This window comes from Aureococcus anophagefferens, assembly GCF_000186865.1.
Source record: "Aureococcus anophagefferens unplaced genomic scaffold AURANscaffold_4, whole genome shotgun sequence".
Lineage (NCBI taxonomy): Eukaryota > Pelagophyceae > Pelagomonadales > Pelagomonadaceae > Aureococcus > Aureococcus anophagefferens.
The window spans coordinates 1,931,196-1,955,180 of NW_008705564.1; the positions used below are offsets into that span (position 1 = coordinate 1,931,196).

General features: G+C 71.8%; 4 protein-coding genes across 4 annotated transcripts; 2 read left to right on the forward strand and 2 right to left on the reverse strand.

The window, feature by feature from the left end:
• Positions 1–2,953: 2,953 nt before the first annotated feature.
• AURANDRAFT_62239 (hypothetical protein) lies at positions 2,954–3,700 on the reverse strand (the record flags this gene model as incomplete). The annotated part of the gene is made up of 2 exons (XM_009036315.1): positions 2,954–3,026; positions 3,114–3,700. 2 exons carry the CDS (start codon positions 3,698–3,700, stop codon positions 2,954–2,956), a joined length of 660 nt encoding a protein of 219 aa, XP_009034563.1.
• Positions 3,701–5,790: 2,090 nt separating this feature from the next.
• On the forward strand, positions 5,791–8,003 carry AURANDRAFT_52722 (hypothetical protein; the record flags this gene model as incomplete). The annotated part of the gene is made up of 2 exons (XM_009036104.1): positions 5,791–6,452; positions 6,620–8,003. The coding sequence occupies 2 exons, from the start codon at positions 5,800–5,802 to the stop codon at positions 7,905–7,907; spliced, it is 1,941 nt and encodes a 646-aa protein (XP_009034352.1).
• An 8,044-nt stretch (positions 8,004–16,047) lies between these two features.
• Positions 16,048–17,220, forward strand: AURANDRAFT_52724 (hypothetical protein; the record flags this gene model as incomplete). Its single annotated transcript, XM_009036105.1, has 1 exon — positions 16,048–17,220. One exon carries the CDS (start codon positions 16,429–16,431, stop codon positions 17,218–17,220), a length of 792 nt encoding a protein of 263 aa, XP_009034353.1.
• A 43-nt stretch (positions 17,221–17,263) lies between these two features.
• Positions 17,264–23,210, reverse strand: AURANDRAFT_71054 (hypothetical protein; the record flags this gene model as incomplete). Its single annotated transcript, XM_009036314.1, has 2 exons — positions 17,264–19,925; positions 21,085–23,210. 2 exons carry the CDS (start codon positions 23,208–23,210, stop codon positions 17,264–17,266), a joined length of 4,788 nt encoding a protein of 1,595 aa, XP_009034562.1.
• Positions 23,211–23,985: the final 775 nt, after the last annotated feature.

Sequence of the window (23,985 nt, forward strand, 5' to 3'; positions counted from 1 at the left end):
TCGATGCTGCAGTTGTAGCAGCAGCCGCCGTGGCCGCAGTCGAGGATCACGGCGTTCTTCGCCTTCTCGAAGCAGATCGTGCAGGCGTCCGTCGGGTCCAGCAGCGACTCGGTCTCCGCCGTCGACTCGTCGTCGTAGATGAGCTTCTCCGACGCGCCCTTGGCGCAGTCGACGCCCTTCTCGACGTCGCCGTCCGCCGCCGGCGCCGACGACGCGAAGAGGCTCGAGAAGCCCTGGGAGAGCTTCTCGCTCACGGCCGCCGTGTAGGTGTCGCCGTCGCCGCGCCGCGCGACCTCGAACTGGTTGTCGTTCTTGAAGACGAGGTGCGCGGGCTTGGCCATGCTCCGCATGCGATTGTGCGCGTCCACGCGCTTGCGGCCCATGTCGATGGGCTCCTCGCCGGCGACCTCGTCGAAGTTGTCCCGCAGCTCGAGGGCGAGCATCGTGAGCCGCGTGAACCCGATGCCCACGAGCGCCACGACGATGAGCGAGATCATCATGGTCGCGGCGCGGCTGCCCGCGCCGCGCCGAGCCGCGCGCGGAGCGGCGGGCTCGGGGCTGCGGCGACCGGCGCGGACGTGCGGCGGCGGCGAAGGCGGCCCGGGGCGGTCGCGACGGGCGCGCCGCGCTCAACAGCGGGCGCCGGGGCGGACGACGCACATCATCCCCGATCCGCTCTGTGGTATCTTCTGTAAGATGCCTTTATTGAAAACTTCACTGAAACCTGTCTTCGAAACGACGGAACAAACACGATGCGAGGCGCGGACGTGAAGCAGCAGGAAGGTGTTACGCCGGGGGCGCCGCGCGCCCGGTCAGGGCGCGGGCGGCTTCTTGGGCTTGGCGGACATGTAGAAGCCGCGCGCGGTGTCGACCTCGTCCTCGTTGGAGCCGCTCCTCTCGGGCCGGCCGATGAGGTCGTCGAAGGACTCGGAGTCGTTCCGCGCGCGCGGGTTCGACGGCGACACGGCGCTCGCGGGCTCGACGGGCGCCTTGCGCGGCGCGCGCGCGGGCCCGCGCGGCGCGGCCGCGGGCCTCGCGGCCGCGGCCTTGAGCTCCGTCGCCTTGGCCTTGCGGTCGGCGTCGCGCTGGGCGCGCTGGGCGGACCGGAGCGCGTCGGCGAAGGCCGCGAGGAAGGCGTGCATGGTCTCGAAGACGTAGGTCGGCTGCCCCGCGGCCTGCGTCGACTCGCCGAAGTACTCGCAGAGCGCCTTGAGCCGGAAGCCCATGGGCCCGAGGTGCTTCACGCTCAGGTACTCGAGCTTGCGCTCGGCCTGGCCCGTGAAGTCGCGGAGCCGCGCGACGGCGCGGCCCCGCGCGGCCGCGCACGCGCCCGCGCCCGCGGCGCCGCCGTCGTCTAATCGCTTCGACGGGCTGCCCCCGAAGGACGCCTGCGGCCGGTAGCCGCCCCGCGAGTCCTCGGCGTTCATGTCCCGCGCCTCGCCGCGCACGAGGGCCCGCTCGGCGCCGCGGAGGTCCCGCTCGGCCTCGCGGAGCACGTCGCGCGCGCGGACGACGCCCGACCGTAAATCGCCGACGGCCTTCTCGTGCTCGCCGATGGGCACGCGCGCGGCCGCGGCGACGGGGCCGCCGAGCGTGCGCACGACCTCCTCCATGGCCGCGCCGTGGCCCCGCTTCAGCAGGCCCTGGACGACGTAGTCCAGCACCGTCGTCCGCCGGTCGCGGCCCTTCGTCTTCACGATGGCTAGGAGGCTTCCGAGGCGGATGCCCCGCGCGTCGCCCTTCTTCGTGCCCGCGTTCATGACGTTGCCGACGGCGAGGATGCGCTGCAGGATGAGCGTGAGGCCCCGGCTCTTGACGAGGATCGCCGCGGCCGTCGTCACGGACCCGCAGGCCCGCTCGACGTCCGCGACGTGGTGCGCGAACGCCGCGCGCGACGACGCGGCGTCGAGGTAGCGCGCGTGCATGGGCTCCCGCGCGGCGCTGAGGACGAAGCGCTCCGCCGTGGACAGGGCCTTCTCCGCGGCCCCGGGGTCGTCGGCCGCGGCGACGTGCTTGAGCACGGAGTCGCACTCGCTTCGCGTCGGGAGCACGGCCTGGAGCCGCTCGAGGGCGTCGGGCAGGAGGCGGGGCGACAGCTCGGCGACGGCGACCCAGAGCAGGTCGAAGTCGCCCTTGAAGGCGCGCTTGAACTTGGAGAGCGCGATCGTCATGTTCTGCGCGCGCTTCCCATCGACGAGCGTCGACGCCTTCGCGCTCGCGGCCCGGGGCCGGCGCTGGGTGACGTCGACCTGGCTCTCCTTGGCGGCGAAGATGTCGTTGAGCATGGCGACGTCCTCGTGGTCGAGCGCCGCGTGGTCGCCCGGCGCGTCGTCGTCGTCGTCGTCGAGGCCGCCGTCCTCGGGCGCCTTGGACGCGGGCGTCGCCCAGACGGAGTTCTCGGCGTTGGCCGCGCCGTCCATCTTCTCCCAGTGGAGGGCGATGGTCGCGCGGCGCTGCTTGCGCTTGCCCGCGGCCGCGGGCGAGTGCTTGTCGGGCGACGCGCCGGCGGCGCCGCGGCCGTGCGCGGCCCGGAAGCGCTCGACGACGCCCGCGTCGACGTCGTCGGCGGCCATCTTGGACAGCACGCCCTCGACGGTGACGCCGAACTTGCGCATCTTCAGGTAGGGCGCCAGCGCGGCCGCGTCGTCGTCCGCGGGCGCCGCCGGCGGTGCCGGTGCCGCGGCCGCGGCGCCGCCCGCGCCCCCGCGGAGCGCGGCGTCGATGTCGGCCTTGGAGCAGCGCTCGGCCTTCATCTTCGCCTCGACGGCAGCGGCGGGGATGCCCATCTTGAGCATCTTCTTGAACTTGGCGACCGTTTCGTTGTCGTCGGACGGCGGGAAGGGCGTCTGCGCGACGCAGTCCGGCGACTTCGACGGCGCGTCGCCACCGCCGCCGGGCGTCGACGGCGCGCCCGCGCCGCCGGAGCCGCCCCCGGCGCCGGAGCCGCCGCGGCTCAGGTTCGCGCCGAGCGTGTCGAGGTCCTTGGCGACGCGCCTCGCGACGATGTCGCTCCAGCCCTTGTCGACCTGGGCAGGACAAGAGTGATTCAACGTCGCTTCAACTTGAGTGTTCCGCGCGCGCGCGTTCCGGGAAAAACATCCACGCTTCGAGACCGTTCCGAGAGATGATCGCTCGTCCAAAAGTCAGCCGAAACGAGTGGAAAACGGCCGAGATCGGAGCCTTTGAAGTTGGGAATTTCGCTCTCTTGTCCTGCCCTGTTGTCGACGAGCGCCGCGGCGAGGTCCTTCTTCGCGAGGCCGCTCACGAGCAGGCTCACGGCGACGCCGTAGGCGATCTGCGCGTCCTCGTCCTCCATCAGATCCCCGGGGACCGCGTCCGCGGCGTCGTCCGGTGTTTTCGTCGCGACGTCCGCCCACGCGTTCTCCGCCGGCGACGGGTCGCCGCCGTCGATGTCCATGGACAGGAGCGCCGCGAGGCGGTCCGCGCCGGCGCTCCTCTTGAAGATGCCCGACCCCCGCCGCTGCTTGGCCGGGGAGGGCGCGTCGAATTCGAGGGCCCGCGGCGACGCGACGAAGACGTCGGCCTCCTCGGGCCGCGGGCTCTCGCAGACGGAGCAGGTCCCGAAGTCGCCCGCGCCCGCCTCGCGCACGTTCGTGAAGGTGCACGTCGGGCAGGTCCAGCACTCGTTGCCCGCGGTCCGGTCGGCCTCGTCGTCCTCGTCCTCCAGGTGGATGAGCATGACGTCGCCGTCGCCGCCGTCCGAGTCGCCGCCGTCGCTCCCGCTCTCCGGCGGGCTCGCGGTCCGCAGCGAGTCGTTGTCCGGGAGTCCCACGGAGATCCGCACGTCCTCGACGCCGGGGCCGTCGCTCGCGTCGTCGCCGTCGTCCGCGGGCAGCGCGGTGAGGACGATCTCCGCGGCGGGCGCGGCCGGCGCCGCGCGCGGCCGCGGGGGGGCGACGTCGTCGTCGGAGTCCTTTTCCTTTCGCTCCTCGCGGGTCTCCAGCGCGAAGAGGTCCGACGCGCGCTTCGCGAAGGAGTCGGGCGGCGCCCTGTCCTTCTTCCGGCCGGCGGCCTGACCGAAGAGGCTGTTCACCGAGGGAAAGAAGGACGAGCTACTTTTTTCGTCGTCGACGGGCTTGCTGCTCCACCACGGCGCCTGGGCCGCCTCGACCATGGACGCGTACATGGCGGGCGACGCGCGGGCGCGGCCGCCGGGCCGCGGGCGGGCGGGGGAGCGCGGCGGTGGCGTCGCCCGGGGAACTGCGATCCGACGAGCCCGGCCCGGGCCGCGCGGCGGCGGCGCGGACGCGGCCGAGGGTCCTGCGGCGCGCCCCGCCCGGGGGTCGGCCTGGGGCTGGCGCGCGTATGGAAGGCCGAGGACGGTGGCCGCCGTCCTCGAGCTGCGGGCAGCCCCGAGGTGTGTGCTGCAAGGACTTGGATTTGGGGTTGATGGTGCCGTAAGCTGACTAGGCAGCAGCGGTGCGTCGTCCGAGAGCTTCATCAAGCAAGCAGCGTCACGCCGCGCCGCCGCCGTCGCAGTGCCACAGCACGCGCCTCACGCACTCACGCACTCACGACAAACGCAAACCATGCCGTCGCTCCGCGCCGCCGCGCTCCTCGTCGCCTGCGCCGCCTCCGCCGGCGCCCTCGTCGCGCCGCGGCCCCTCGCGGCCGCCGCCCCGGCGCGCCGCGCCAAACTCACGGTCCCGGCCATGTCCTACAGCGAGTTCGACGAGACGGGCATGCGCAAGTTCCGATGGAACCTCAACGTCGGCCGCCAGCCCTGGGGCTTCGCGCTCAACGCCGAGGTCTGGAACGGACGCGTCGCGATGATGGGCTTCGTCTGGGTCTGCGTCCAGGAGCTCGTCCAGGGCAAGGGCTGCATCACGCGCATCCAGGAGGCCCAGGGCTTCGGCGACCTCGTCGCGCCCATCGCCATCGGCGGCGTCTTCTTCGCGCTCGTGCTCGCGCTCGTGACCGTCATCGCGTCGTCGAACGAGGACGACTTCTTCGCGTCGGAGGAGATCCTCACCGAGCTCAAGAACCTGTGAGCCGCGCGGCGCGGCACCCCGGGGCCGGCGGGGCGCGGCCCCGTCGATAGAGACCGGTCCCTTCGAACGCTCGCGGCCGTCGCGCGGTCCGGGGCGCGGGGTCCGGGGCGCGGCGCGGGTCGCGAGCCGCGAGGGCGTCGGCGGGCGAGGACCTCCGGAGCCGGGATGGGACCGGCCCCTGGACCCGCGCCAGGTCGCGCGGGTCCACACGCGGCGCCGCGACCTCGACGTCCTGCGCTCCGTCGGCCGCCGGCTCCCCGCGCGGCTCGACCCGCGCGAGGGCCGGCCCCCGCGCGTCGGCGTCGACTTCCACACTGTACATATGGGTACCGTCGAGGCCAGCAGCAGCGCCTCGCTCTGGAGTTTCCTCCGCGCCGTCGCGTGCACGTGCAAGCGCGACACCCCGCACTGACCCCGCTGTAGGAAGCCCACTGGCACCACGTCGCTGCCCTCGCCGCTGACTCGGATCTCGTGCTGATGGCCGACGACGATGGCAAGCTGTGAGCAGAGCGCGCCCGCTGCCGAGCTGCGTCACCACCGGGCGACGATCGTCGCTCTCCAAGAAGCGAGGGCCATGTTGTCGCGCTGCGACCCGCCGAGGCGTCCGGACGTCGCTACCCCCCGCTAGATCCCGGCGGCAACAACGGCCCGAGCAATTCGGAGAACGATCGACTTCTAGCTCGGGGCGCTTCCTTGCACCTTCCCGATCGAGCACTGGCCACACGATCTGTGATCTGTGGCGAGCACAGGGTGTGTGGCCTGTGGCAGAGGATCTAACACCGCAACCATGGGCTACACGACCGTCGACCCCAACGAGACCGTGGAGATCCGCATGGGCGCGTCGGGCCCCGCGGCGCGGCCGCCGACGACCGTCGTGGAAATCTTCAAGAAGACCGTGAAGGAGTGCGGGTCCAAGGTGAGCATGCGCTGCGAGCGCGACGGCGCGTGGAAGGAGTGGACCTGGGACGGCTACCACGCGGACGTCATGAAGGTCGCCAAGGCGCTGCTGGCCCTGGGCGTCAAGGAGCGCGACGCCGTCGCCATCATCGGCTTCAACTCGCCCGAGTGGGTCTTCACGTGGATCGGCGCGGTGCTCATCGGCGCCATGGGCACGGGCATCTACGCGACGAACGGGCCCGACGGCGTCGCCTACGTCGTCGAGCACAGCAAGGCCAAGGTCGTCGTCGCCGAGGGCGCCAAGCAGCTCGCCAAGTTCCGCGAGGTCGACGCGGCGCGCCTCGCGTCCGTGCTCGCGTTCGTCGCGTACCTGCCCGAGGAGGCGACGCCGGCGCCCATCGGGAGCGCCCAGGGCATGAACTGGGCCGGCTTCCTCGCCTCGGGCGCCGGCGTGTCCGACGACGACGTCGAGGCGAAGGCGGGCGCGGTCGTCGCGGGCCAGTGCTGCTCGCTCATCTCAGGGCAGCAAAAGGGTGATTCAACGTCGCTTCAATGTGAGTGTTCCGCGCGCGCGCGTTTCGGAAACAGCACCCACGCTTCGAGAGCGCTCCGAGAGATGATCGCTCGTCCAAAAATCAGCCGAAACGAGCGGGAAACGACCGAGAGAGGAGCCTTTGAAGTTGGGAATTTCGCACCCTTTTGCTGCCCAGGCTCATCTACACTTCCGGCACGACGGGCAACCCCAAGGCCGTCATGATCAGCCACGACTCGCTGACCTGGACGGCCCACGTGGGCTTCATCGACGTCTTCAAGTGCACGTCGGAGGAGCACGTGCTCTCCTACCTGCCCCTGAGCCACATCGCGGGGCAGATGATGGACGTCGTCGCGCCGATACTGACGGGCTGCACGCTCCACTTCGCGCGGCCCGACGCGCTCAAGGGGTCCCTCAAGGACACGCTCGGCGAGGTGCGGCCCACGGTCTTCTTCGGCGTGCCCCGCGTCTGGGAGAAGTTCGGCGAGGCCATGAAGGCCAAGGCCGCGACGCCCGGGTCGATGAAGGACAAGGTCGCGACGTTCGCCAAGGGCTGCGGCGCGGCCAAGTACGCCGCCGCGGAGCAGGGCGACCCGGACCCGAACAACTGCATGGCGAACCTCGTCGCCGGCTCCATCTTCGGCAAGATCAAGGGCGCGCTGGGCCTCGACCGGTGCCGCCTCTTCGCGACGGGCGCGGCGCCGATCACGACGGACCTCCTCAAGTACTTCGGGTCCCTGGACATCAACATCCTCGAGCTCTTCGGCATGTCCGAGGTCACGGGCCCGACGAACATGTCCACCGCGGACAACTTCCGCGTCGGCAAGTGCGGCCTCCAGATCCCGGGCACGGAGACCGCGTGCGCGAAAGACACGTCCGAGGTCATCTTCCGCGGCCGCCACGTCATGATGGGCTACATGTACAACCAGGAGGCCACGGACAAGACCATCGACGCCGACGGCTGGCTCCACAGCGGCGACGTCGGCTCCATCGACGAGGACGGCTACCTCAAGATCACGGGCCGCATCAAGGAGATCCTCATCACCGCCGCGGGCGAGAACGTCGCGCCCGTGCTCATCGAGGACGAGATCAAGCGCCAGCTCGACTGCGTCGCCAACGCCATGGTCGTCGGCGACCAGAAGAAGTTCCTCACGGTGCTGCTCACGCTCAAGACGAAGCCCGACGCGGACGGCCTCCCGCTCGGCACCGAGCTCGCCAAGGACGCGGCGCTCTGCGGCTGCGCGACCATCGCCGACGCCGCCGCGTCCGCGGACTACAAGAAGATGATCGAGGACGGCCTCAAAAAGGCCAACGCCAACGCCATCTCCCGCGCGCAGAACGTCCAGAAGTTCGCGATCCTCCCCGTGGACTTCACGCAGGAGGGCAACGAGCTCACGCCGACGATGAAGCTCAAGAGGAAGGTCGTCCTCGAGAAGTACGCCGACGTCGTCGCCGGCCTCTACTGAGCGCCCCCGCAGGAGCCGAGTTCCATCCGGCCAGCTCCCCTCCCCCGCCGCTCGCGCGGAGCCCCATCGGTAACGCGGCGACGCGCCTCCCGCCCTATCACGCGCTCTTACCGCCCCGGTGCGTGCGCGCACGCGCGGAGCCCCAAACGCGCCGACGCGCCCCCCGCCCCATCACGCGCTCTTACCGCCCCGGTGCGCGCGCGGGTCCGCGGGCAGCTTCCGGTGCCCGGCCGCGGGGCTCGCGGTGCGCACGGACGCGCGGACGTGGTCCTCGAACGCGACCTTGCGGAGGATGACGTCCGCGAGGGACGTGTCCTGGCCCGCGAGGATGGCGAGGCCCGCGTCCTGGGGCTTGGCGGAGCCCTTGCCGACCGCGGGCCGGAAGTCGACCTTGCCGGACTCGCGCTTGGCCCTGAACTTGGCCGCGAGCAGGTCGGGCCTGGGCGGGACGAGGGTGCGACGCGCCCAACTTTGGAGGGTCCTCTCTCGGTCGGTTTCCACTCGTTTCGGCTCGTGTTTGGACGAGCGATCGTCCCTGGGAGCGCTAAAGAAGCGGGGATCCGTTCTCTGGAACGATCGCGCGCGGCACGCGCACGTCGAAGCGACGTCGCGTCGCCCGCGTCCCGCGCCGGGTCGCGCAGCGCGTCGCGCGCGACCTCGCCGCCGTCCTTGGCGATCCACGTCGTCATCATCGTGCGCCGCGTCGTGCGCCGCCGGGCCACGGGCTTCGGCGGCGGCGCCCAGGCGAGGCCGCCGACCCACTTGTCGTAGCCCCACTTGCGCTCGCGCGACCCGCGCTTCCGCTTCGTCCGCGCGCGCTCCTCCTCCACCAAATACTCGTGGCACACGAGGAAGTCCTCCTCGTCGACGCGGCTCACCGTCGCGAACTCGCGCGCGAGGTCCTCCTCCGCCGGGCTCAGCAGCTTCTGCTCGCCCCGCTTGCCGAGCGCGCGCTTCGTGACGTGCAGCGGCCGCAGCGGGAGCACGAACGGGTTCCGGCTCCCGAGGAAGAACCCAAAGTGCTTCACGGGGTCGATGTCCTGGAGCACGTCCATGTCGTCGCGCACGGTAAGCAGGTAGTTCTCGCCGCGGTGGAGGAAGGGCCGGTCGCCCACGGACACGCGCCAGCTCCGGATCGCCATGACGACGGCCAAGGTCGCCCTCCGGATGCCGATGAGCGCCCTGAGCGCCTTGGACTTGGGCCAGGGCTTGTTCTCCTTGTCGTACTCGATGACGTCGTAGATCTCGTCGAGCAGCACGTTGCGCTCGACGATGCGCTCGATGATGTGCCGCTCCTGGTGGTCCGTCTGCTCGAACTGCGTAAAGTAGACGTTCGACGTCGGGAGCTCGCCGTCGAGGAGCCGCTCCTTCTCCGTTCGTTTCCGCCGCACGACGCGCCGCAGGGTCTGGACGTCGCGGTAGGGCGACGGCACGGCGCCGGACATGGTCCTGGGCAGCGCCCGGGGCAGCGCCCAGCGCGGGAACGTCTGGCTTCTTGCCGGGGCTGCACCGACCGATGGTTGGCATGAGGCGCCTCCTCTTCGCGGCGGCGGCCGTCGCCGCGGATCCGTCGTGCGCGTCGCTCGACGACGTGAGCGCGGCGCTCGCGACGCTGCCGAGCGTCGTGAAGCCGCCGCAGCGGCGATCCGAGATGACGAGCCAGCTCCGGCTGCTCACGGAGCCGCCGCTGCCCGGCCTGCGGTCGCGCTGCTTCCGCCAGCGCATGGTCTACGCGCCGCCGCCGCCCGAGTGGTGGCGCGCCGAGCCCGGTGACGCCGCCGCGGCGCGGGGCCCGCTCGCGCCGGGCGAGCGCGTCGGCTGCCTGCCCGCCGTGCTCGTCATCGGCGCCCACAAGACGGGGACCACGGACATGTACCACCGCCTCGCGACGCACCCGGACGTGCTCGTGGACGCGTCGCGGAAGGAGTCGAACTTCTGGTGCTACGCGGGCCAGGACCGGAAGAACGGCTGGTACGACTACGCCGCGGGCGCGCTCGGCCCCGTCACGCGCGCCGTCGACGAGGCCTGGCGCCGGGCCCACCCCGCCGCGGGCGCGCCGCGCGTCGCGAACACGAAGGACGGCGGCGCCTTCGAGGGCGCCGTCGCGCGCGCGGCGGCGCTCGTGGGCCTCGACGGGACGCCCGCGAACACGTACTGCCGCACCGGCGGCGCCGGCCGCCAGGTCGCGCCGAAATTCGCGCGCGCCGCGCTCGGCGCGGGCGCGCGCGTCGTCGCCATGGTCCGCGACGCGGCGGACCGCGCCTACAGCGACTACAGGTACTTCGCGTCCTTCCAGCGCGCGCGCGGCGCGCCCCGCGAGAGCAGCTGCGCGCTCCCGAGGCTCCCGGGCCTCGCGCCGCCCTTCGTCTACCGCTACGCGCCGTCGCCGGACCACTTCGACGCCGTCGTCCGCTGGGAGGCGGCGCGCATCGACGCCTGCGCGGCGCTGGACTGGGACGACCGGAGCTGCGCGCTCTGGGTCTGCGGCGTGCTCGCGAATCCGCCGTTCGCCGCGTGCCCGCCGGGCCGCGTCCTCCTGGGCTTCTACGACGCGTTCCTCGAGCCCTGGGAGAAAGCCTTCAACTGCGGCGAGGCGCGGCTCCTGCGCGTCCGCGTCGAGGACGTCGCGCGGCGGCCGGCGGAGACGATGCGGCGCGTCGCGGCCTTCGCGGGCCTCGGCGGCGGCGCGGAGGCCTTCGCGGCGGCGAACCGCACGAGGCCCGAGGACGCCCACGACCGGGGGCTCCACCGCGGCACGCACCTCCCGCCCATGGCCAACGGCACGCGCGCCTTCCTCGACGCCTTCTACGCGAGGCACGCGGCGACGCGGCTGCCGGAGCGGCTGAGCTGCGCCGCGGCGCCGCCGCGGCGGCTCCCGACCTGGGAGAGGCCGCCCGGGGGGCTCTCCTAATCGACCGAGCGTACGCGCCCCGGGCGGCGCCGTCGTACGCTTAGGCGCCTCAGACGGCGTCGGCGACGGCGCCGTCGTGGCGCTTGTGGCCCCAGGCGCCGAGGAGGACGGCCTTGAGGCGCCGGTCGTGCTGGTACAGCGCCGGCTCGAACTTGAGGAACTCGAAGCGCTTGCCCACCTTGAGGATGTCGCCGCGCTTGTGCCAGGTGAAGCGCGGGTCCGTGACGAAGACGGCCCCCCAGAGCGGCGACGCGTCCAGCGGGACGGCCGGCGCGAGGCCCGCGCCGACGCCCGGCGGCCCCGTCGCGGCCCAGCGGATGAACTCGGAGGGGTTGATGACGAAGAACGTCGCCTTCGTCAGGCCCATCTCCCAGACGAGGAACGGCAGGTGCGCCACGTAGTGGCCGAAGAACGACTCCGGCACGTCGAGGGACCCGGAGAGCAGCTCGTCGCCCTCCCTCTCGTCGACGAACTTGAAGTCGAGCGTGTCGCCGGTGCGGTCCACCTGCATGACGCTGCCCTTGTGCTTGTCGCACCCGAGCAGGTGGCGGCCGTACTCGATGGGCAGCGCCTCGTCGAGCCACAGCTTGTCGATGTACTGGCGGACGCCCGGCCTCGTGTTGATCACGTTCACGCAGTGCACGGAGCCGCACGTGATCGTCACGCCCGGCTCGTCGGCGACGACGTAGACGACGACGAGCTCCTTGTAGGGGCCCACGGTCGTCTTCCGGTAGTTGACGACCCAGAACGTGCAGATCGCCCTGCCGGTCTTGGCGTTCGTGACGGGGTGGAAGCCGGCCGGGAGCCGCGACTTCACGGCCGCGGCGTCGGCCCAGCCGTGGATGAGGAGCGTGTCGGAGCTGTAGTTGTGGTAGGGCGTCGCGACGGTCTCCTTGAGGCCCGGCAGGTGCGCGCGGCCGCAGCTCGGGAAGCGCCGGAACATGTCGTCCTCCTTGGGAAACGCGCTCCGGACGCCCCAGCACGCCAAGAGCACGACGACGACGAGGGCGACGACGAGGATGGCCACCGTGAGGTCCAAGCCGAGGATCTCCTCGGGGACCGCCATGGCCGCGCGACGTCGGGCTGCCCCAGAAAAAAAAATCTAAACGAATCACTGCAACTTTCCAACTTGAAGGGCGCAATGGCTCATCGCATCCTCTGCGCGGCGCCAGCCGCAGCGCTCTGCGCGTTGCTGCCCAGCAGGCCAGCGACGCGCTGCGAAGCGCGCTGCGATGCAGCAGCAGCGACCGACGACCTGCGGCGCGACGGCTTCGTCGTGGTCCGCGGCGCGCTGCCGCCCGCGCTCTGCGCGCGCGTGCGCGCGGACCTCGTGGCGGAGTACGGGTCCGCGCTCGCCGGCGGCGAGGCCGGCCGCCTGACGCTGCCGCTGCCCCTCGACCACGCGGCGATGGCCGCGGTCCGGCGGCTCGTGGGGACCCACGCGGCGCTCTTCGTCGACGTCTTCGGCGCGGACGGGAGCCTGCGCACGCTGCAGGCCATCGTCGCGCTGCCCGGCGCCGCGCGCCAGCACATCCACGCGGACATCGACGCCGTCCCCGGCCTCTTCTACGGCAACGGCTTCGTCGCGCTGCAGGACGTTACTTCGGACATGGGGCCGACGCTCTTCTACCCCGGCACGCACACGGCGGCCTTCCACGCCGCGCGGGCCGCGCACACGGGGCGGCCCGCGACGATGTGCGAGGCGACGCGCGCGCCGCCCGGCGACCCGCTCGCGGACCTCGCGCCCGCGGCGATGGTGCTGCGCGCCGGCGACCTCGTCCTCTTCGACGCCTGCGCGCACCACCAGGGCACGGAGAACGCGTCGCGCGAGCAGCGCGTGCTGCTCCAGTTCTCCTTCCTCGCGGGCGGCGCCGACGCGCGGCGGCTCCCGGGCAACATCCGCTTCATGGCGTCGCCCGACGTCGCCGCGGGCGCCGTCCGCGTGCGCGACCTCCTTCCGGTGCGAGGGCGTTAATCGCGTTGGTTTTGGCGTGGGGTTCTTCGTGACCTTCGTCGCGGCGCACGCGGATCTTGGGTTTGTGGTTGTCCCAAGGGCGAGGTGCGCCGGGCGATGAGGCGTGGGATGCCATAGGCCTCTGTGGCAAAAAAAAACGTCCGGGAGTGGAAGGAGAGCGCGAGTCGTCCACTGTTTCGGCCTGCGGCCGTCGTCTCTATCGTCCACGAGCGGCCAGCGGTCGCTCCGGTTCGCGCCAGTCCGCCCGCAAAAGCCGTCGCCCCACCAAGCATTCACAAGTAGCCAAAAAAATCCGATGACCTTTCGCCGCCTGTTGTGCGGCGCACGATGCGCTTTGGCCGGCGGCGGCGCGTCGTTCGTTTCCTGCGACGCCCCGGACAAGGGACAACCGCGCCTCTTCTCGCGCCAAAAGCAGATGCCCTGCCCGCGCTACAGCACGCCGCTCGGCCGCCGCTACGTCGGGACGAGCGCCGCGCGGAGCAAGCGCGCGACGATGCTGATGAGCGACGCCGAGGTGTCGGCGACGGCGCGCATCATCAACAACTTCGTCGATCTGGACTACTACGACGAGGACGAGGAGCAGGAGATCTTCGAGTCCGGCGCGGCGCCGTCGAGATTTTCGCGCGACTCGCGAAACCGCCCGTCGAGCTTTTCGCGCGACCCGCGAAATCGCCCGTAGATATTTTCGCGCAACCCGCGAAAACGCCCGTAAATCCCCGCAGGTTCAGCGTGAGCCGCCTCGTGGAGGACCTGGCCGCGTCGCTGCCGAACGAGACGATCAACCTCGTGCACAGCGAGAGCGCGCTGCCGGAGGCCGACGCCGCGGCGTTCGAAAAGCGCATGTTCGACTGGCTCCTCGAGCGCGCGGACCTGCCCTACCTCGACGCCGCGGACCAGCGCTGCGTCATCCATTCCCTGCTGGTGCTCCTCATGCGGTCCATGCGCAAGCGCAAGAGCGCCGTGGGCGCTCTATCCGACCTCGAGACGCACCACCTCGTGCTCGACGTCTTCGTGAAGAGCACGATCGACATCTTCAACGACCCCGCGCAGCGCCGGCAATTAGCGGAGCGCATCGAGGCCTACGTGTCGGCCATTCCCTTTTTTCCCACGCCGGTCCTCGCGCACGTCATCGACTTCTTCTGCGGCCACGCGAGCGCCGTCATCACGCCCGTGCTCGTCGAGACCTACGACGAGCACCTGCGCCACAGCGACGCCTACGCGGAGATGGCGCTCCGGAGCGCCGGCGAGGTCGCCGCGGACGCGAAGCCCTTCGAAGCGCGGCTCCGCGCGAACCTCGCCCGGGCGCTCGCGAAGGAAACCGGCCGCTCGAGGGTCGCCGCGCTCGGGATGAACTTCATACCCGAACCCCACTTCTTCATCGACCCTTTCCTCGAGAGCATCAACACGGAGAAGCTCGAGGACGTCATGCGCTCGCTCGTGCTCGACGACGCGCTCCAGCGGGAGCTCGTCCACCGGCCGCTCCGGGTTCCGGACGAGGCCGACGGCCGCGCCGCGGCGTCCGTCGCCACCGCCGCCGCCGCCGCGGGCGCGGCGAAGCTGCGGCGGAAACGACGGCGCTAAGGCTCGCCGCGCCGAACCTCTCGCGCGCTCCTTTGCCGCGCGGGCGGCGAGAACACGTTGAATTTACATAAGGGGGGCGGGGGGGCCGCTGGCCGTCGCGCGCCTAGGGGTTGGGCCCGCGCATGCGCTTCTCGATGATGGCGACCCAGGCGGCGGCGTCGTCGGCGCTGTCCGCGCGGAACGGGTAGTCCGTGGCACCGCACGTCATGACGAAGCAGCTGCCGTCGCTCTTGTCGCCGGACGTGAGCTCGACCTTGGTGATCTTCGACACCTTGATGGCGTTCTTGAGCTTCGTGCGGTCCTCGGCCTTGTAGGACGCGAGCACGTCCTCGCGCAGCTCGAACCAGCGCTTCACCCACTTGCCCGAAGAGTCGACGCGCCAGAGCGTGCCCTCCTTCGTCGCCACCTCGACGACCGTCGCGGCGTCGCCGAAGAGGTCGCGGCTGCCCAGGGCCGACATGACCTTCTTCAAAAAGTCCATGGCGTCGGCGCGGATTCGCTCGGCGGCGGCGGCGGCGGCGCGCGAGGTGGTGCTGGAGAAATCGAGGGTCGCTCATTCGCTCGGACACCTGGCGCGTCGGGGGACGCGTTCGCGTGGCGCCCCGCCTGGACACGCCGCAAGCTAAAAGTAGGTCGTATGATTCAGCGGGTCGGGGTGGAGGTGGGCCTCGTCCAAGTCGATGTCGATGTGGAGGTCCGAGAGGGACGCCGCGGCCGGGTGCCGCGGCGCGGGCGCGGGCGCGGCACCCGCGCGCCGCGCGCCGACGCGGTCCACGCGCCAGCCGCCGGCCCGGCCCGCCGCCGCGGCGCTCCGCGCCGCGTCGACGTCGCGGAAGAGGACGACGCCGTCGTCGCCGTTGAAGCCGAGCTTCTGGACGGAGCCGAAGGTCGCGAGCGCGGCGCGCAGGTCCGACTCGCGCGCGGCGGCGTCGCCCCACGGTGCCCCGGTCCAGGACACGCGGACGCTGCGCTCCTTCGCCGGCGGCCGCGGGCGGCTCGACCTGGCCTTGGCCGCCGGCGCGGGCGCGACGGACCGGAGGAGCCGCTCCGTCGCGACGGCGTCCGCTTTCGCGTCGGCCGCCAGTTTCGCGAGCGCGTCCGGCGACGCGGCCGCGGGGCCGCCCTCGCCGCCCCGCAGGAGCGTCGGCGCGACGGCGACGGCGACGGCGGCCCAGCTCATGCGGTTCAGGCGCGACCGCTTCACGACCTTCGCGAAGTGCGCGGCGAGGCGCCCGAGGAGCTGGCGGTTGATCGGCGGCAGCTCCGCGACGAGCGCGCGCACGGCCGCGCGCTGCGCCTCGGCGTTGGACGGCGCGCCCGCCGGCGCCGTGCCGCGCCTGCGAACGCCGGCCGTCGCGGCGCGCGCGGGCTCCGTCGGACGCGGGCGGGCCTCGCGCGGCGGCGACGATCGCGGCGCGCCGCGTGTAGGTGCTCAGGGGCTGGTGCGACCGCAGGACGACCTTGATGGCGCCCGTGATGGCGTGCGCGTCGTCCTCCTCGATGGCGCGCTCCACCGCGCGCGCGGCCACGTCCTGCGGGCGGCGCGCGTCCCTTCGCGCTCGCGCGGTGTCGGGGCGGGCGCGGGCGCCGCGCGGGCGGGCCCATGAGGTGCGCGTGGAGCGCGGCGATGCGCGTCGACGAGCCGCTCTCGCGCCAGAGGCCCTCGGAGCACATGGCGCGCTCGTCGGCCTCCATGTGCTCCAGGGCCGTGCGCACGGCCTCGGCGGCCCGCGAGCCGATGGTCGGCAGCCAGCCCGCCTCGTGGCCGTCGCTCGCCTTCGTCTCGGCGGCGCCGGCGCGACTCGGCGCGTCGTCCTTCGGCTTGCGCCGCCACCAGCCGCTCATCGCCGCTGGATCCTGCCTTTAGGCAGTGCCCATCACGTTGGGGCAGCAGGGGCAAGCAGAGCGAAACATGGGAAACATCGGCATTTTGAACCATCATCGCATGGTCTTGCCATCGAAAGCTCTTGCTGCCAACTAGGGCGCTTTGCTTTGGCCATCGAGAGCTCTTGCTGCCAACTAGGGCGCTTTGCTTTGGCACACAAGCCCTATCAATGCCCGGCGTGCTCCTCGCCATGCTCCGACGTGCATTCAGCAGCGGCGCTGCGCCGTTGCGCCTCGCGGGCAAAGGTGCGATCGTCACGGGCGGCGGCTCGGGCATTGGACGCGGCATCGCGCTGGCGTTTGCTGCCGAGGGTGCCAGCGTCGTGGTGACCGGTCGGCGCGCGCAGAACCTCCAAGAGACCGCGGCGCTCGCGGCGGAACTCCCCGGCACGATCAGAGCCGTCGAGGCCGACGCGACGGACCGCGACCAGAGCCCGCTCGTCGCGCGGACGCTGGAGACGCAGACCATCGACATCCTCGTGAACAACGCGGGCTTCAACGTGCGCGGCCGCGCCATGGACCGCATCACCGTCGACGACTGGCACGCGCTCGTCGACACGAACCTCAACGGCGCCTTCCACCTGGTGCACGCGGTCCTCCCGCACATGCGCGCGCGCGAGGACGGGCTCATCATCAACGTGTCGTCCATCGCGGGCAGGCGCGCGCTGACGCTCTCCGGCGCGGCCTACTGCGCGGCGAAGCGCGGCGTGAACGCGCTCGGCGAGATGATCAACCTCGAGGAGCACAAGCGCGGCATCCGCTGCACGAACATCTGTCCCGGCGAGGTCGTCACGGAGATCTTGGACAAACGGGACGCCCCGCCGTCCGAGGCGCAGCGCGCGCGCATGTTACAGCCCGAGGACGTCGCGGCCGCCGCCCTCTTTATCGCGTGCCTGCCTCCGCGCGCGCACGTCACGGAGCTCACGATCACGGGGAAGACGACGCTGCCCGAGAGCCTCTAGGTCGGCTTACACAACAACGTTAACAGCGGGCGCGGCGGGGCGCCTAGCCGGGCGGCGCGGCGTTCGGCGCGATGGACGCGTCCCGGCCGCCCCTCGCGTCCCCCTTGCGCTCCGCCTTGCCCTCCTTCTTGTCCTTGCGCTTCTTTGCGAAGTCGAAGACGCTCGTGCAGAGGCGGATGAGGAAGGGCGTGAAGGAGTCGGCGACCGCCGCCGCGTGTTTTTTCGAGTAGCCCGTGCGGAAGCACTTGCCCTCGAGCTTCCAGGGCCGGGGGCCGTTCGGCGCGTAGGCCTGGAGGTCCTTGACGCAGTCGTCGTGGATCGTGGCCTCGTTGAGCTTGAGCTTGGCCTTGGCCTTCTTGTCGCCCGGCGGCGGCGCGCTGTCCGGGTCGAAGAACTGGCAGAGGTCGAGGAAGGGCACGTCGGAGCCCATGGAGTTGCCCGCGGCCTTGCCCGGGCGGCCCTTGAAGGTCATGGCGTTTTCGGCGTCGTAGTGCGGCGACAGGAGGAGGCGCCGCTTGAGCTTGAGGTAGATCGACAGGTTCGAGAACGGGAGCACGAGCGAGAGCCAGGACACGACGATCGCGAAGATCTTGTAGTACTTCTTGTAGTTCGTCCGCGACGACGGGATGAGGGACCGGCACACCGGGAACACCGTCGAGGACACCATGAGCGAGAAGAAGATCCACATGACGTAGACGTGGTTGATCTGGAACGTGTCGTTGAAGCTCTCGTTCTCCGACAGCGACGGGATGAGGAAGACGAGCGTGAGCCCGATGGCGAGCTCGTTGCCGAGGAACTCGTTAAAGTCTGACGCCCAGATGATGTTCAGCGTGTTCGTGAAGATCGCGAAGAGCAGCGGCATGATCGTCTCGAGGAACGGCTGCGTCGCGTCGCGGTAGAGGTAGAACGTGATCTTGACCTTGGGCGTGTAGAAGGGCTTCTTGCCCGGGATGCCGTCGCCGTCGGCCTGGTACTCCACCGTCGGCGACGTGTTCATGACCTCCCACTTCTTCATCTCGTCCAGTTTCGTCAGGTCGTCGAAGTCGCGCACGGACACGAGGTTCCGCAGATCTCGGCAGTGGCACATGAGGCTCGGCCGCAGCTCGTACGTCGTCGTCGCCGCGCCGCTAAAGTTCTTCTCCGGCAGCTTACCCGTGAAGGACGTCAGTTCGACGAGGACCTCCGCGGCCATGATGTGGAACGGGTGCGCGGAGAACACGGAGTACAATTTCATGGGCATCTTCGTCGCGAACGTCGTGCTCTTGGCCTGCCACTCGGCGTTGTAGTGTTTGGCCGCCGTCGGCGCCGTCTTGCGGAGGTCAAAGCAGTCCTTCGATTCCGTCTCGCCCTCGTTGACGCGCATGCCGAAGTAGGGGAGCGCGTCCGTGCCCGCGACGCGCTGCAGCGCGGCGAGGTCGTAGAGCAGCGGCCGCTGGATGAGCGTGCCCACGAGATTGACCGAGTCCTCCTCGTCCTTGCCGCGGTTCGCGCTCAGCTTCTTCACCAGGATGGTCATGTAGACGGGCACGACGATCTGCACCTTCTTCGGCTTGTGCTCATCGAGGTGCCGCACGGACGCGTGCGGCCGCGTGTCCAGCGACTTGTGCAGGAGGCGGTAGTCGAAGTCCTTGCCGCTCATGGCGTGCAGCAGCGCGTCGATCTTATCCGTGTCGCGGTCGACCTGGACGCTCATGGATTCGCGGAGCTTCCGCGTCTCCCGCATCAACTCCGGGATGAGACGCGTGACCTCGTCGAAGGTCCGCTCGCCGTGCTCCCGCAGGAACGCGTGTAGCCCCTCCGTCAGCCGCAGGCGCACGCCCATGCTCTGGAGGCGCAGCTCGCCGAAGGACGTGCCCTTGTCGCCCATCTCGCGGAGCTCCTCGCGCGTCACGTGCGCGAGGGCCTTCCCGTCGATGTGGTGCCCCTCGAGGACCTCGGCGATCTTCACGGCCATCTCCTCGTCGCCGTTTTCGGTTTCCCGCAGGATGTGGGCGACGACGAGGCCCGCCTCCTTCACCGTCCACGTCGCGCCCGCGCGCGGGCTCGAGAACGCCGCGCCGGCCTTCCGCGCCGTCGGCTGCCGCTTCAGGCCGTCGGCGGCCTGGACGGCGTCGAGCACGGTGCGCGCCGCGTGCTTCAGGGAGGGCCGCGCCTCCCTGACGGCGGCGAAGTCCTCGCGGCCCCGGTGCGTCTCGAGGAAGCGGCGGATCGCGGCGTGCAGGCGGAAGCGCGGCCCGACCTTGCGGAGCGTCGCCAGCGCCGCGCCGTCGTCGGCGCCGTGGTGGCCCTCGCAGAGGAGCGCCAGGTCGTTGGCGCCGAGGACCGCGAGCACGTCGCCCGTGACCTCGTGGCCTCGGAAAAGGCCGCCGCAGTCGCCGACGCCGAGCTCGCGGCAGAGCTCGCTGACGACGGCCGCGACGTCGTCAGCGCCCCAGGCCGCGTAGGCCGCCGGCGGCGCGACGCCGTCGGTTCGTTCTTTGGAGAAGCGCTTGGGCTTGTCGCGCGGCGACTGCCGCGGCGGCGCGGCGGCGGCGCGCGGCGCGGCGGCGGCGCGCGGCGCGGCGCCGTTGGGCGGCGCGGCGCCGTTGGGCGGCGCGGCGCCGTTGGGGGGCGCGGCGCCGTAGGGCACGTGGGGCGTCGGCGGCAGCCGCGGCACGAGGGGCGCGGCGAGGTGCGCGGGGAAGCCGTGGCGGTCCACGGGCGCACTCAGCGCATGCGGATGCCACGGCTGCCGCCGCGGCGCCAGCGCGTCGCCGCGGGGCGAATCCGGCGGGGAGTTCGGCATCACTCTAAGCGCGCGACGCGCTCCGATGGGCTGCCTCTACGAGCTTCGTTGCGCCCGGCGTTCCCAGTAGCAGGGGAGGGCAATCCAGACTGCGGCCGGGCAGGCGCGCGACGGTTGAAAAGTGTACATTCAATGTTACCTCAATCACTTGATCAACGTCGGCATAATTAGTCGGTTGCTCGGGCTGCCCAAGCATGAGCAAGTTCTCGGCGCCCGCGGAGGAGCTGCCCTTCCACTTCCTCGAGGCGTACCAGAGGGAGACGCCGGAGAACGTCGCCCTCTTCGCCGCGGCGGAGAAAGGCGACGGCGCGGAAGTCAAGGCCCTCCTCGAGCGCGGCGCCTACGCCAACTGGTTCGAGGAGGCGAGGACCGGCGGCATGACCGCCGTGCACGTCGCCGCCCGCGCCCCGTCGACGCACGCCCTCGACGCCCTCCTCGCCTTCGAGGCGGCGGACGCGGCCTACGCGCCGCGCTTCGACCTCAAGTCGACGGCGTCGAAGAGCTCGCCGCTCCACGAGGCCGCGGCGGCCGGCGCGGCCGACAACGTCGCATTGCTGCTGGCGGCCCCGGGCGTCGCAATCGACGGCGTCAACGCCTACGGCGACACGGCCCTGGCCCTCGCCTGCGCCGCCAACTCGTCCGCGGCCGCGAAGGTCCTCCTGGACGCGGCCGCGGACGTCAGGGCCGCGAACGCGCGCGGCCAGCGGCCCCTCCACCTCGCCGTCGCCGGCGTCGCCGCGGCGCTCCGCCGGGGCACCGACGGCGACGCGGCCCTCGACGTCGTCAAGCTGCTGCTCGCGGAGAAGGCGGACCCGAACGCGCCCGACGGCCACGGCCAGACGCCGCTGCACCACGTCGCGGCCATGCGCGAGACGGAGGCGACGGTGAAGCTCGCCAAGCTCCTCCTCGCGAACAAGGCCCAGTCGAAGATCCGCGACGCCAACGGCCAGCGCCCCTCGGAGCTCGGCGCGAACCGCGCGACGCCGCGCGGCGAGCTCAAGGCGCTCCTCAAGAGCCACGAGCGCCTCATCGTCGACTCGACGACGTTCTAGAGTCCCGCGCTAGGCCCCCTCCGTTACGCGAGCAGCGTGTGCACCTCGACGCGCCGGTTGACGTGGCCGACGGTCTCGTCGATGACGTCGCCAGTCAATCTCCTGGTGCCCGCGAAGCCCTGCGCGTAGACGCGGTCGGGCTCGATGCCGCAGGCGAGGATGAACTGCTTGACGGCGTCGGCGCGCGCCGTCGACAGGCCCATGGCGCCCCCGGGGCACTTGACGCACATCGACGACCCGTTGGGGCAGCCGCCGCTGCCGTCGCAGTCGAGGCCGCACTTGGAGTTCACGTGGCCCTCGAAGCGCACGGCGATGCCGGGGTGCGCCTGGAGCACCTTGAGGATCTGCGCGAGCAGGGGCTGCGACTTGGGCAGCGGGATCGCGCGGCTCCCGACGAACTGGATCATCTGCGAGAACCACATGCGCCGCGCGCCGGCGTCGACCATGACGCCCGCGCCCTCGAGCGCGCACCGCCGGCAGATGGCGAAGTCGCCGCGCGCGTAGAGCTTGTCGTCGCTCCGCCCGCACTTGGAGCACGCCAGCGCGCGCGCCGCGGCGTCGGCCGGTCGCACGAATCGCAGTTCGCCCGCGTGGTCCTCGTGCTGCAAGACCGGCGGCGACTCGCCCAATTCGTAGACCGCCGTCGCGATCTTCGACTCGAGGAGCGGCGCCTCGCCGTCCGCGGGCTCGTAGACCGGCTCCAGGTCCGCGTCGCACGCGGCGAAGAACGCGTCCGGCTCGACCGCGCCGAGCTCGACGCGCTCGCGGCCGCCGCCGAAGACGCCGTCGCCCGCCGCGCCGAGCGCGACGACGTCGCCGCCGCCGGCCTCCGCGAAGTCCAGGCCCTCGACCGTCGCCGCCGCCGCCGCCGCGCGCGTCGCCTTGGCGCGCTGGGCCCGCTCCGTCGCGCGGCGCCGCGCGAGCGCCGGCGACGCGTCCGCGACTTTGTCCCGCCACTCGCGCGCGAGGCCGTAGGGGTCGTCGACCTGCCCCGTCGCGCAGAGCTCGAGGATCTCGAAGGCGCCGTCGCGGTCCAAGAGACCCGCGGCGACGGCGTCGACGAGCGCGTTGCCCAAAGCCGCGTAGCCCTCTGGGACCGAGCTCGTCGCCTCCGCGACGGCCGCGCGTTGCTCGAAGGACGCCAGGGTCTGGCCCGGCCGCGGCAAAGGCACGGCCTTCGTCAGCACGGCGTAGCGGCCCGGCGCCGTGAAGTGGAGCGGCCGCTCGTAGGACCGCCACGCGTGGCTCTCGTCGGCGACGCCCGCCGCCGACTCCTCCTCGAGCTTCGAGACGTCGACGAGCGCGTAGACGTGCTTCATGCCCCGGGGCGCGCGCGACATGGCGATCCTGAGCTCGTCGGGGTGCGCCGCGACGTTCTCGATGGCCGGCCGCGGCGCGCGCCGCTCCGCGGCGTCCTCGGCGCGCTGCGCGGCGGCCTCGGCGCGGCGCCGCGTCCGCGCGGCCGCGGCGAGGGCCCGGTCGCCCTGGGCCATGATCTTCGTCTCCTTCGTCGCCTTCTCGATGGCGCCGGCGAAGAGGCGGTTGAAGTAGGCGACGCGCGACCGCACGTGCTCGAGCTCCAGGCTCCGGAACTTGTCGCGGACGTCGGCGCTGATCGCGGTCTTCTGCTGCTCGAGCTTGTCGGCCTGGTGCGACCGGTGCTCGGCCTGGAGCGCCTCCCAGCGCGACGCGACGCCGCCGGAGGACGCGGCGGCCGCGCCGGCCGCGGTGGCTCCGGCGGCGACGGACGCCTTGGCGGGCGGCGGCGGCTTGGGCTTCGCGGCGGGCGGCGTCGGCTTCGCGGCCGGCGGCGGCTTGGGCTTCGCGGCGGGCGGCGGCGGCGTCGGCTTCGCGGCGGGCGGCGCCGGCGCGGCGGCGGGCGGCGCCGCGGCGGCGGGCGCGCCGACCTCGCGCTCGAAGAGGATCGTCACCGGCCGGCCGACGTCGGCCATGACCGCCAGCACGCCGTCGTAGTCGCCCGCGCGGCGGCCGTTGACGCGCGCGATGACGTCGCCGACGGCGACGCCCTGCGTCGACGCCGCGCCGCCCGTTTTGACGGAGACGACGACGGCGGACGAGTCGCTCTCGCGGCAGCCGAGCACGAGGCCCAGCGTGCCGTCGAAGGTCGCGCCGTGGGTCGTGAACGCCGCCATCGGTCGACGCGACCGGCGCCGCGGACAAGGTGGCGCGATGTGCCGGCGCCCTCTCGAGCCGCTTGATCGTTGTGGCAACGTCATCACGTCGTTACATGAATGATAACGCCGAAGCTTATGGGGCGGCTTTCGGAGGGTGCGCGGGGGTGGTTTCGCGCAGCGGCCGGTGGTGGGGCTCGCCGCGTCGGCTCCGGGGGGCGCTCGGGGAGGAGCACCCCGCTGCGCGCGTCGATTGGGCGGCGGGGCGCCGAGCGCGAGAGCTTGCAGTGCTTGGCCGTCGGCGCGACGTCGCCCACGGGCCCGGGGGGCTGCCGCGCGCGCTCGCTTCGTTCGGATGCCTTCGGCGTGAGTCTTGGGGGGAGCTGGTGGGGTCGGCGCCCTCGATGGCTTCGGTGTGCGGGCTTCGATGTGCCCGTGTCCATTCGTTTCTCTGCATTCTGCAGCGTCTCTTCGTAGCGTGGCGCTGTGTGCGGCTCCGTCGACGTCGGCGTCTTCGCTCTCTTCGTCGGCGTCTTTGCTCTCTTCGGTCCCGCTGACTACGGGTGTCCTCTTCGGCGGTGCCCTCGGCTAGCCACTTGTGGTCCTGAGGTTGAATCGGCCTAGTCGAGCCGGACGTCCTGCCCGTCGGGTGCGGGTGCCTTCGTTCTCAACCTCCCCCGGTCCACGGAGAGTCCGTTGAGTGTCGTCTGAATGAGGCGACTCAGGATGCTACTGCCTTGCGCCAGTCCCGGCGTGCTCTCGGCGTGGCGGTGGTACCAGGCGTGGCGCGAGTGTA